Raw genomic sequence first — 12,429 nt, 5'->3', positions numbered from 1 at the left:
GCCGACGCCGCGGTGGGGGAGAGGGAATGGTGGCTGTACGATGCTATGAAAGGTCACCATTCCGGTTTCCCCTCCGCCGTGTCGGACGTAGAATCGCATGAAAAATCGTACCGTTTGTCTCGCCCTTAAGTCCTAGGACTTAACAGCGGAACAGCTTAACCACTAAGCTACCACCGCGCGCAAAGCAACATTTTGATTCATGTACACATCGGATTTTCCGTCCGATCGCCCGCTACAAAGTGCAAGGCATCATAAACAATCATCAACAACCAATATCCTCTACGGGCCCGGGCCGGGCCTGGTCATAAACACGCGCGCCCTGGATAAGTTGGTAATGAACGGCCGAGCCCGGGCTTGAAACCACAGGCCCGGGCTGGGTTGTCATGTACGCCCGGGCCGGGCGTGGAACCACGGGCCCGGGCCGGGCTCGGGCCGAACAATCAGGCCCATGCAGTGCCAGTGGTAGCAAAAACAGATGACAGCAGAAAGAGGCAGTTTCCACTACGGTGAGAAAAATCCGTAGTTTCCTGGTGGCCACCCTAGAGGTGCAGCTGCAGCTGCTAGGAGAGGAGGCCGTGCCAAAAGGCTACTTCGATATTTTTCGAGGGCTTCAATACCGCTGCAACTGCAGCGACGCCAGTGTTCGTTTCCGGGGCTGGTTGGCTTGCGCAGTGCGGCAGGGCTGTGGGTCACCACTCATTTGACGTCGCTAAAACTAGTGTTGCCCTTTCTAAACAGTGACATGAGTTGCACTAGCAATGGGTCTCTATCACAAGAATGAGCATTTAGGCACTCTTTGGAAACAAAACAAAATATATTGTAAACGTTTACTGAGTTCAGCCCTTTGTGCTGAGCGTCCTTGCGTACAGTGGAAGCCTACAGCAGGCCTTTTATAGCCCTAGATTTTGGTGTCTCAACCCCTTTAAACTTCTGTCCCTGTCTTAATTAGTTAAACATTTTAAGCCATACATCCACCTGCTCTACTGTGGAATTTGTGGAATTATATCCGCGCGCAAGCAACAAATTACGCATTGCCGACAGCTTTCAAAAGATGTTTCCTACAAAACAACGGAAAGTTGGCTCGTGACGCTATGACTTAGATCAAAGCCACAGTAGCCCTGATATGATCTGATCCACCATAAGAAATTTTGAAGCATGAGGGTTAAGACTTTCTTTCCTAGTCCTCTCGTCCCGAAATTCACAAAACAGCATTTCTAATGAACACCTTAGTTTTCTTCTTTATCTCCTGTTTATGGGCAAAGAGTTCCATGAATGTGAGCTGTGCGCTCGTTTACACCTATCCAGTCCTGTTACGTCACTCTACCACAACATGCCAAAACGCCTGCTTTCTTTTTTTTAGCTTTGTACAGCACGACGGAAGGAGAACATTAGCGACGAGTTAGCCGGCTGTGAAACGGGGCGAGCGAAGAAATGGCGCGCCAACTACGCTTTCCTCCTATGCATGACAGTCGCTATTGTTACAGCATGACCGCACCTAATGCCACGAGGTGCGGACACCGATTGAAAGACGCTACAGCACATAGCGAAGCGGCGACAAGGCATCGGCCAAACAAAGAACACGCGCGCGCGCACACACACACTGTGTCGAGGGGAAACGCTTCCTTCGAGCGCAGGCCGGATGCCGCTTTGAAACAATTCGCGATCATTCATTCGCGCCGGTAGCCTCTCACGACGGTCCGTCGCGACTAGAAGCCGCAAAAACTAGGCAAGGGATAAGAAGACGGTGCCCCGCTATCCGCGCTATCATCGAACGCTGTTTCCTACGCGATAATAGCGAACTTGCGAGTTACGCGAAGAGAGACAAAAGAGCCACTCACGTCCATTTGTTCCGCCATAGCGTCCATTTGCAATAACGCTTCCCACGTGGTTCGCGCTAGGAGGCAGTCGGCACTTGCACTCGATTTTTCAAATTCTCGTACGCAAAGCTTACATGACAAAAACAGAACGCAAAAATAATATGTGGATTTTAAACAAACTTTTAATGTACAAAAAAATTTTCAGCTAAGAAATAAGGTGCTTTGATCTTTCCCTTGCCCACGACCTCCTCACTTTTGAAGTGTCACGTTTTCTTGCGCGAGGTGGCAGCACCGTTCGCACGCACGACCATTTGAGGCGAGGAGAGCAAAACTTTTCTAGGGACCGTAGCAAAGCGAGCAAAATAAGGTTCGGAGGAAGGCTAAGAAAGGAGAGTAGGTGGCCTTGGCAAGAGAAGGTGTTCCGTTGCCTGCATAGAGTTAATATTAACTCTATGGTTGCCTGGACACACAGTGGAGAAGAAGAACTAGGAGGCTCACTAGTACGGCTGGTAGTGTAAGCAATGTATCTCAACAAAGAGCGTTAAGCGAAAAGTCAGAGAGGCGGAGAGGATTTACTGGACGGCATCTATGGAGAAAAAACCGGCTTTGAGTGACTACCGAAAGGGCAAAAATGAAATGAGGAGGGAAGCATTTTACGATAATTCAAGGGGAAGCGCTTTACTGTTATAAACGAGAGTTGCCTTAGAACACGTAGTTATAAAGCAGGAAAGACGATTACTTTTAAGGGTTCGTTTCTTAGTTAGACACAATATTAATGAGAAATATACTGCAGAAGAACGTGTTGTTGGGCGAGTTGGTGCTTGCTGAATGACATAATGCATCGCTAAAAACACACACACCACAAAGTAAGGAACACAAAGCGACGGGACAGTCGCTTTGTGTTCCTTACTTTGTGGTGTGTGTGTTTTTAGCGCTGCATTATGTTATTAATGAGAAATAACAGACAATAATGCCAAAGAAAGTATAAGTACTCGCCCCGAGATAGAGCGGAGTCGCCGCCTGGCGGCCACTGCCTGAAGCGCGCCTAGTGCGGATGGCTTCCTGCGTCGTCTGCTAGCCGCGGCGTGTTTGCATAGGCACGTACGTCATGCACGTCTTCAAAGGGCAGTTTGTCTGTTGTGTTAGCGCACTCTTAAATGCTTGTACGTGTACCTACCACGATGTAAAAAAGCATTTGGCCTTTCTAGGCTGTATATGCATTGTAAAAACATCAGTGAGTGCAGTTGTCGAGAGCGCTCTGCGTTGTCGCCGTCATAGAGTTTCCTACAATACTTACTAGAGGGAACTCTGGCGATAGTTTCTATGGGAGCTGCAACGCATGACGCTTCAGCCAGCATGGGAATGACGGGTAGTACACAAATTTGTCTAAATTTTGTACTTTCGGCTCCGTTTGGCTCCGCGTCGCCTGCATCCGCTTTGTCGCAAAACGAAGTTCCGCAATAGTTAGCAGTTTCACTTCGCCACTTTAACTTCTTTAGGCTCAGCGATTCAAATCTGGTTAAGAAGTTCACAACGATCCATTCTTTTATCTGAAAGAAAACCAAAACATAGCAATAAACAAAGCCACAAGTACGTTCGAAGCCGCAAGCACGAAGACTAGGCAAATTTGTGTACTATGTAGCTGAACGATCGCAGCGCCAGAGTCCCTTCTAGTTAATTTTAGGAAACTCTATGGTCGCCGTACCCTGCCTTCACCAGGATCATTTCAATGTGGGTGCCGCTTTGTGTTTCAAGCACATCGTAAAGTGCAGTTGGCGTCGTCATAAACACGAGGAGCATCGGCTATCGTGTGAATGCAGCGCTTTAGCGAATCGGTGGTAAACAAAAACAAGGCTCTGGGCCATATGCACTTGCGTGTCACACTTGATGCTGGGTGTATAATTGTGTGACTGTCTTTTACACTGGGGTAAATCACGGGGGGGGGGGGGGGGTCAGGGGGGTCTCGACCCCCCTTGTGTTCAGGCTGGGGGGAAACCCCTTGCATTGTCCCCCCTTGAGGTTTATCTTTCAAACGCCATATATTTGAATTGCTTGAGAGTTAAGTATAGTGCAATAAACTTTTTTGTTAATGAATTTATTTTGTAGTGTGTGTAGTCCTGTGTTCAATACACTTCAGCTGTGTGAGACTATTGAAATCGCACTGCTGCTTGACCGCTTTCAGAGAAGGCTCAATAGAACAATGCAATTACATGAGCTGGGAGCCCATGCTCGTTTCTTTTATTTTATTTCAAATATGATTTTAATTTTTATAGCAATAAAAATAAAAACAACATGACCGCCATGGCAAGATGTATGTCCCCCCTTATGATTTAATTGGATTTACGCCACTGGTCTTTTATCAGTTACGTGACGAGCTTTAGTTGTGCTTAAGATGTGCTTCTAATGTGCGGTCCTGGTCCCACTACAGAGTGATATTTTTCGCAAGTGAAGTCCAACTCTTCGGTACCTAAATAATGCCCTAAAAAGAACAAAAAATGGATCGACACCGAAGTGATAAAACTGAGTTGTCGGGCACTGTTTTAACTTGGAGCGAAATGTGCGCTAAAACACTGGAGTACTTTGATTTAGATTCTCGTTACAGAACGCAGATGGTCAAAAATTAATCCATATATACGGTGTGCCTTACAGTCATGTGGTTTTAATTTCACGCAAAACCCTATCTCTGTTGTTTTTACGTCATCTTTAGCGTTTGTGCGGCCTTGCTATAGATTGATGAAGGCAGTGAGCATCATTGGCTTGAAGAAAAAAAAAAAAGAAACAACTCACTTTTGTCCCATAAATTAACCACTCTTTTGTTGCATCATTGTCATGCAGGTAATGAATCGGAAAAAAGCTCTGTGCTGAACTGTTTCCTTTTTACACTGTTACTGGAACAAAATCAAGCGCTTACGTGTGAAAGGTCTTCATAGTGCTAAAGCGCTGTCAGCCACGTAGCTTTTCTGACTAAATTTTTTATCAATTGTACAACATATCATGGAGAGCTTAATAAGAAAAAAAAAACAACACACGGGTACGTGCGTATTCGTGCATACAGTGCAGAGTGCCATTCGGATAGCCAGGTAAGAAAGAAGTAAATGCGTAATTAGTTCAGTGGCGCAACAGCCCTGCGTAGTAGGCGGGACACCAGCTAAACATGTTCAAATAAAACAGCAAAAAATTTCACAAAGTGCAAAACCGCAGGCTGTCGCCGAGGAGCATCCCGTTCATTGACAGGTTGCGCTTCTCTCACAAGTAATAGTAACGATCCGTGGGCTTCGTGCATCGATTCGGCAATGGAGAACGTGCATATTACCAGAAGGCTGCAGTCAACGCGTTTTATTCGCCGACAATCAGTTCAAGCCGCTCACAACGAAGCGCCGCTGTACATTTGTACACACGCCGCCGGCCGCCTATCCACACTAGCGTGGCGACAGTGCTGCCACCTGTAGCCCGATCTCGGGGCGAATAGGGGATATTCGTTGTAATTAGGATAAAGTGTGAAGAAAGTAAAGTGGAAGAAAAGATAACTTGCCGCCGGCAGGGACCGAACCTGCGACCTTCGAATAACGCGTCTGATGCTCTACCACTGAGCTACGGCGGCAGTCATCCTCCCGTACACTTTATGGGGTATATATGTGAGTTATAAAGCGAGATTCAGTGAAGAAGAAGAACAATGCACATGCTGCGGGGAAGATAGGGAAACGGCGGAGCATGTTCTGATTGAATATGGAGCTATCCACCCAGGTGTACGTTTGGGCACGAGCCTACATGAAGCCTTGGGTTTTAGAGAAGACAATGGAAAGCTGAACACACCCGCGATTGAAATAGGTAAGAGACGGTTAGAGTATTGGTGGCAGAAAATTAGAGAGAAAGGACAAAAATAAATATTGAAAAAAAAATAGGGACCTTCTGACGTAAAGGGCAGAGAACTAAGCTGAGAATTTATACGTTTTTTTCCCCTGCAGTAACATAGCCTCGGCCTTGGCGGCAGCGTGGCCGCCATTTTGAATCCCCCGCCCGGTCACTTGTGCGTTGCGCGCGTGCTGTTGTTAGGTCGGTGCTCGTTTCCCTCCAGTTTTATGCGCTCGCTACCGTCACCATGGCCGGATGTTGCGTATACCGCAGTGCACCAATCATTCCAGGAACGCTGGTAACGGTATCGTTTTCCAAAAGAGCCGAAAAGAAGGTTTCTTTGGACAGTAAAAATCAAACGCGACAATTGGCATTCGACGAACATCATCCATTTGCAGCGTAAGCTTCTAGCTAGTATTTCCAACTGACATGCAAGCAAAACTTGTGCCGGCGAAACCTTGCGTACGAAATGGACACACTGATATCAGCTGTATGCTTAAAAGATTTTGGTTCACGTGTGTATGAATCCTGCCATTTACTTCGTAAACATTCCTTACTGCACTTGGTTGATCCTGTATCTGCCTTTGATTTTTGCTGTCACTATTTTTTGTGATGTGAACTTATTCATGGAATATATTAGGCGTGTTTGTTTGTAGATGATATCCTTCTTTTTTTTTCTAATAATAATTATTTGTGGGATTTACGTCCTAGAACCACGATATGATTATGAGAGACGCCGTAGTGGAGGGCTCCGGAAATTTAGACCATCTGTTCTTTACCGTGCACCTTAATCTAAGTATACGGGCCTCTGGCGTTTTTCCTCCATGGAAACGGGGCCGCTGCGGCCGGGATTCGATCCCGTGACCTTCGGGTCATCAATCGAGCACCATAACCACTAGAAAACCACTGCGGGTTCTTGTTTTCTCTATTCCTTTCCGTGGTTAAAGTACGCCTTCTGTGCTGTCTGATGCCCATGTATGTGTGCAGTTAAATCTTGTTTATTCTTTACTGTTTCTGCGTTTCCGGGTTACCTTTTTGTCCTGTCTTAAATCATTACGCACTTCTTGTTTTTTTAACCATTCACGATCACTGGGAAGCGACTAGTGGCAGTCCTCAGCAAATTCTGCCATGGAGCACTTTATTTGTGTAATTGCTTCTGTCAGCACATCATCAATGCGCACAGATAAATGACCTGTACACTAGATATTTATAGGGGGCAATAATAACACGCACACACACAAATTCAGTATTTAATATATTTGAGCAAGCATAACATATTTATTTATTTATTTATAATATATGCCGTGAAGGCTCATACAGAAGTGCGCATACAAAGAGCACTCGCGAAGCGTCATTAGAAAGAAGACGCATGAAAACAAGAAGAAGACGGAGCAGCATTGTGTACAGTAGACCCGCTGTCTTTCGGTGACGAAAGCCGCCCACCCAGCACGCAGATTAAGGAGTGGTACAACCGGTTTAAAAACGGCCGCACATTGGTGGAGAGCGAGCCACGCTCGGGTCGGCCATCAACATGCCGAAATGATCAGATCATTGCCGAAGTGAATGCTGTGGTGATGCGGGACCATCGTGTGACTATCCGAAAAATTGCGGAAGAGGTGGGCATCAGCACTTTTTCTGCACATTCCATTATGGCCGAAGATTTCGCCATGAAGAGACTTTCGGCGAAATTCGTGCCGAAGCTGCTCACGGTGGAGCAAAAGCAACTTCGTGTTGAAGTCTCACACGACATGCTGGATTCAACTAACAGTGACCCCGATTTCATGAACACCATAATCACTGGTGACGAGTCTTGGGTGTACGGGTACGACCCGGAAACCAAATCCCAGCCGTCACAGTCGTCACTCTTCGCCAACTTGAGACGCTGTACCATTGTCTTCGACTGAATGTGGAATATACGAACAGTTATTTGTACGGCATAGGGTGCACCACTAGTCCCTGCTGTGATAGCTGCGGCAGCATAGAGACTGTGGAGCACATATTACTGGACTGCTTCGCGTATACCACGATGAGAGAGCATTGTTTGAGAGACAAGTGGACATAATTTGTCACGATCACTTAACGTTACTCAACATATTAGGCCCAGTGCCCGGCCCTTCTAAACAGCGACGGGTTTTACAGTCCCTGTTTAATTACCTGTCAAAAATTGGCCTAGTCGGAAAGCTTTAATGATTGCATGATTATTTCATACAGCAAAGGCTTCACTTACCTGTCGCACTCGTTGTAAATATTTCTATCAGGTTCACTTGCGCATTTCATTTTTTATATTCTTTCTTTTTATTATTATTATTTCCTTCCCTCGCTTCTTTATTCTGTCAATCCCGTTACCCTACACAGAGTAGCATGCCAGCGGTATACAGACGCCGGCAAAAATTTGTTTTTCTAGTGAAGAGTCTCTCTCTCTCTCATATCCGGGACATGACGGCGTCGACAGACGGCGACGGCAAAAATGAGCCGAGAGTGTCCATATAATTGCTATCGCAAAAGCATTCATATTCATCATAGCCGCTTAATACATCGCCCACCCCCCGTAAAATCAGTCACAACGACAGCAGTTTATTTCACAACTCACAGAAAAGTTGCATGAAAAGAAGTTGCGTGTGTTGCGCACCATAACTCGACTTTTCATGGGCGCAAAACAGCAACGCGCGGTAGCCGCGCACTGCAACCGCCGGGAAGTTTCAGGTGATGCTGCTAACCGCGCCCCCTTTCGGCAGCGACGTGAAGTGCATCGCGCTCTGCCGCTCAGTGAGCGCACTAAGTGTTCTAGAACCATTTCTTCTGGAGTGGAGGTGGCGCCCCCGTAAGTGACGCCGGTCGCCGCCATATTGCTAAAGGAAAGACTCTGAAGCAGACGACAGAGTGCGCTTCGTTGCCCCGCCGCCACAGTGGTATTTGGGGACGGTGGCATGCTTTTGTAAAGCAGTTAAACATTTTACAAGGCCATAGTGACTTCGTGCGTCGCTTATGGCTGCACAAATCGCATTATGAAGACTCCTGGGACCACTTTTCATGTGTAAGTGTCCTCACTTCGTTCGCTGACGATCGTCTGTTTTTCCGTGCACGCTGTTAAACTGGACACAACTTGAAAGGTGCGCATGTATGTACGTAATACATGTGTACAGTTGTATCGACGAAAATTTTACGCTTTAAATGCTCGCTGACACGACGTTGTACGTGAGTTTTAAGTGTATGCACGAAGTACCAATTAATGGGCTGTATAGTTGTTAATGCGCGTGCAGTCTATCTGGACGTATCGAGCATTATTGGTACGAGTAGTAAGTCTGAACGCCCTTAGAATTCGGAGCTTTGTGGTGTTTTCTTGCAGCTCAAGACTGACGGCGTGCATGAATATTTACCTGGTGCAGGGATATCGAATTGGATGCATGTTTATTAAGGAATTGACAAACGCAACATTCCATGACGTGATTATCCGTGTTACAGGTTTCCGAAAGACTGCGCGCAGCGTTCTGCCTGGGAACGTGCCGTTCGAAGAAGTGGTTGGAGAGCTGAGGACGGCGACCACCTCTGCTCCATTCTCTTCGAAGAATGCTGCTTCGAGAGAACGGGGCAGACGACCAGACTGCAGCCTGGCAGTGTGTATACCTACAATTTTTCCTGCTTTCCCAGCGTATCTACAAAAGCAAGTTAGTTTCTACCTCCTTGACGTAGCTTCAACACAAATAGTTACGAAAAGAAGAAATTGCGACAAAAAGGTGCAATTCTTTTGAAATCCGGCCAATCTTGCAGGCGAAACCGAAACACCGAAGGACGCGGCTGCTCTACTTTTTTATACGTCCAGTATGAGAGGTCGAGCTACCTCGTTTCGAGGCTGTGCGGGCCGCGCTTGCAGTGATAGCACATGTCGCCCACGTAGGTTAATGAATGCAGAATTAACACCACTGTAATCGTTCTTGGAAACGGTTCATTCGGGGCACGTCTCCTGGAGTTTGGCAGTTGCACGCGACTTGGGCGCTTTTTGGTTTCACCCGTAAATGGTTGGAGTTTCATCACTCCGCGAGAATTACTGGCGACTTCTAAATTTACTTAATTGCCTGTCGTCTCTAACTTAAGCGTTAATTATTTCATCCTTCTTTATTAATGTTGTTATTTGTGCCTCTGGTAATCTACCGACCCACAGAAGGAAAAAAAAAGCACCTATGAAGGAGGCGAGCAAATGTCGCGCTCCCCTTTATATTGAGAATTTTCAGGCACATTTCTTGAAACACCCGGTATATACTAAAGCCTTTGTGCCGCAATAGTTACCAAAGAAAGGGCAAAGAAAAATTCGGCAGATCCCACGTACCGTGGGAATCGATGTTATGCGAAGCATGCGCGAGATGGTGACTGTGGTGTAATTTTTTACATTGAGCGAAACGTTACGGACTCACGCTAGAGAAATGTGGAAGCGGCATACGCACACTCATATGTTGAAGAGTCGCATATGTATTATATAACCAGTCGTTTACAGTTGCGTAACGATGCCAACAGCAACATGGGTGTTACCAACACCAGACGCGGTAAGCTGACATGTAGTGCTTATATTCTTCAATACTGGATAGCGCGAATCCGAACAGCACAACCCACAAAACACAAAACCTCTAAAAAACTTCTTGAAACGACTAAAAAAGTACGCAGACATCTAGGTATATTATGCGACGTTGAATAAACGTTTTTCACAAGAAGTTTTTTAGAAGACGTTGAAAAAACGTTTCTTACAAGAAGTCTTTTTAAAACGTTTAGTAAACATTTTTTTAGAGCTTTTGCCATTAAAATGCGCACATATGAACTTCGGTCGCTCGTATACGTTCGTAATCGCAAATATTGGTCGCCTGAACCGCATGCGCAATAAAAAGAAAGGGTAGCGCGCTTATATTTCTCCCCATTTAAACATGTGAAGATCGGTAAACCAAACTTTCCTATCTTTTAGCCCACCATGCACGTGAAGGACACAAAATCATTCGCCGAACATCGATGACCATCGCTTAATTGATGAAATAAAATGCAGTACAATGTATGGGGACCGAGAGTGCCCCCAGGCCCTTCGAGCGTCTTCTCCAGCTAGTTCGTTCTGCTGGTCCCGCTAGACTCGAACCGCCGGGAACCGCCGCGAAGCGGCATCATGGTAGAGGAGCAAAGCCGCGCCGGGCCTTGTTCACTCCTGTTTCGCGCGCAGATCATGCTTGCTGAGCCGCGCTCAGCGAGGGCGGAAGAAAAGCGTCTTTTCCTCTCCTCAATCTCGCCTCCTCCTCCCGCCACTCCCGCCGTCGAGAGTCGAGACATGGCCTCCGAGATGGCAGGAGCGCCCGCCGTCTCGGAGGCTATAGTCGAGACGACATGTCGCCACACACTTCGTCATTTTACGTCACCGTGTCGTGCCCTCTCATTGGCCGCCCGTGACGCCGCTCTGGCGCCCTCGCTCCCTCTTCAACGAAGCCGCGAACGATAACTGCGCAGTTGAACATCCTTTCTCGGTCTTTTCGGAATGTGCTTCTTGTTCGTCCTGCTATTTTTTCGTGTCAAAACTCCAGGACCTCATTGTCTTCCAGACACCCAACAGACGTGTCATTTTTAGCTTTCCGCGCGAAAGGGTCTGCCATGGAAAGAAAAAAAAACTATCGGCTCCCTATCGCGTCGGCAATCGCCGACTTGATGCTGCAGTTGAGCCGCTTTTTCGCTAGACCGCCTCGGTGCAAAATAATGAAAGTAACCTTTCACACAAAGCTCAACTACTGAAAGCGTAGATAATGCCTGCCTGGCTACAATCTGTGTTGAGAGTAATGAATGTGAAAGCGCATCACCTGAACCCGCCGACAGCCCACGTAACACAAAAGAAGCTATTTGCCGTCTAAAAGACGTCTTGAACGGCTACAAAAAGGGCTAATAGACGTCTTGGTCTAGACATTCCCGTAGCCGTAGACGCCTTTTCGACGTCTGATAGCTGTGCTAATGTCCCGCTAGTTGACATCTTTAAAAGACGTAATGAAAAGACCAAGATAGGGCGTTTTATAGACGTTCTTGTTTTTTCGCCGTTTTCGAAATTTTGGACTTTCGAAATATAAAATAAACTAATAGAACTGTCTTTGCAGCATATTTGGTCGGCAGCCTGACGGCTACCATAGGAAGATAGAGATTGAAGGGACCGAAAGAGCTCCCGCAAGAGCACTTTCCTGTTTTTCTCCCACTTCCTATGTCAGTCGTCGAGCAAGTGACCAAACAATCAAGCAAGATCACTAACATACGTACATACCTGTTCACCCACGCACGTCCTCACTGTTGCATATATAAATTTTCGACGCTGAGTTTACTCGCGTTTATTGCGGACCGAATCAAGTTGTTGCGGTCGCTCATATATGCCGCGTGAATTACTGGCTACTTCAGCACACCATAGATATCCAATTTTCATAAAAAAGACATCGGTTTGTAATAAATTTGAACACGTACGCAGGGGATCAACACGTATACTGTATTACATAAATGACGTTTAGCGGATGGCGCGCAAATAAATAATCGCGCTTCTCAGCAACAATAAATTATCCCATGATGTTGTCAAATTGGCTTTATTAAAATGCCCAAAAGGCGTTCTGCCTTGAGAAAAATTGTGAGAAAACACTCACCATATATACTCTTCGTGTAGAGTTCATTTTAAGAAAAAAAGGATGAAATTTTATTTCGTACATAACTTAATTACACTGAATTAAAATGAATTAATTAATTTGAATAAATGAGTAACTCAGTGTAC

At 46.3% G+C, this 12,429-nt stretch overlaps 1 protein-coding gene across 2 annotated transcripts in view; it reads right to left on the bottom strand.

Annotated features, from left to right (window-relative positions):
- Positions 1-1,920, bottom strand: part of LOC119384093 (protein arginine N-methyltransferase 1) — a 93,531-nt gene extending 91,611 nt beyond the window's left edge. The window contains exon 1 of one of the 2 annotated variants that reach the window (XM_037652386.2): positions 1,839-1,920. In XM_037652386.2, the coding sequence (XP_037508314.1) occupies positions 1,839-1,865 (27 nt within the window). In that variant the 5' untranslated portion in view covers positions 1,866-1,920. The remainder of the gene's footprint in view (positions 1-1,838) is intronic. The other variant, XM_037652384.2, reaches the window with a different exon arrangement.
- Positions 1,921-12,429: the final 10,509 nt, after the last annotated feature.

Source organism: Rhipicephalus sanguineus, chromosome 2 (genome assembly GCF_013339695.2).
Source record: "Rhipicephalus sanguineus isolate Rsan-2018 chromosome 2, BIME_Rsan_1.4, whole genome shotgun sequence".
NCBI lineage: Eukaryota > Metazoa > Arthropoda > Arachnida > Ixodida > Ixodidae > Rhipicephalus > Rhipicephalus sanguineus.
This window is presented reverse-complemented; position numbering and strand designations above follow the sequence as displayed.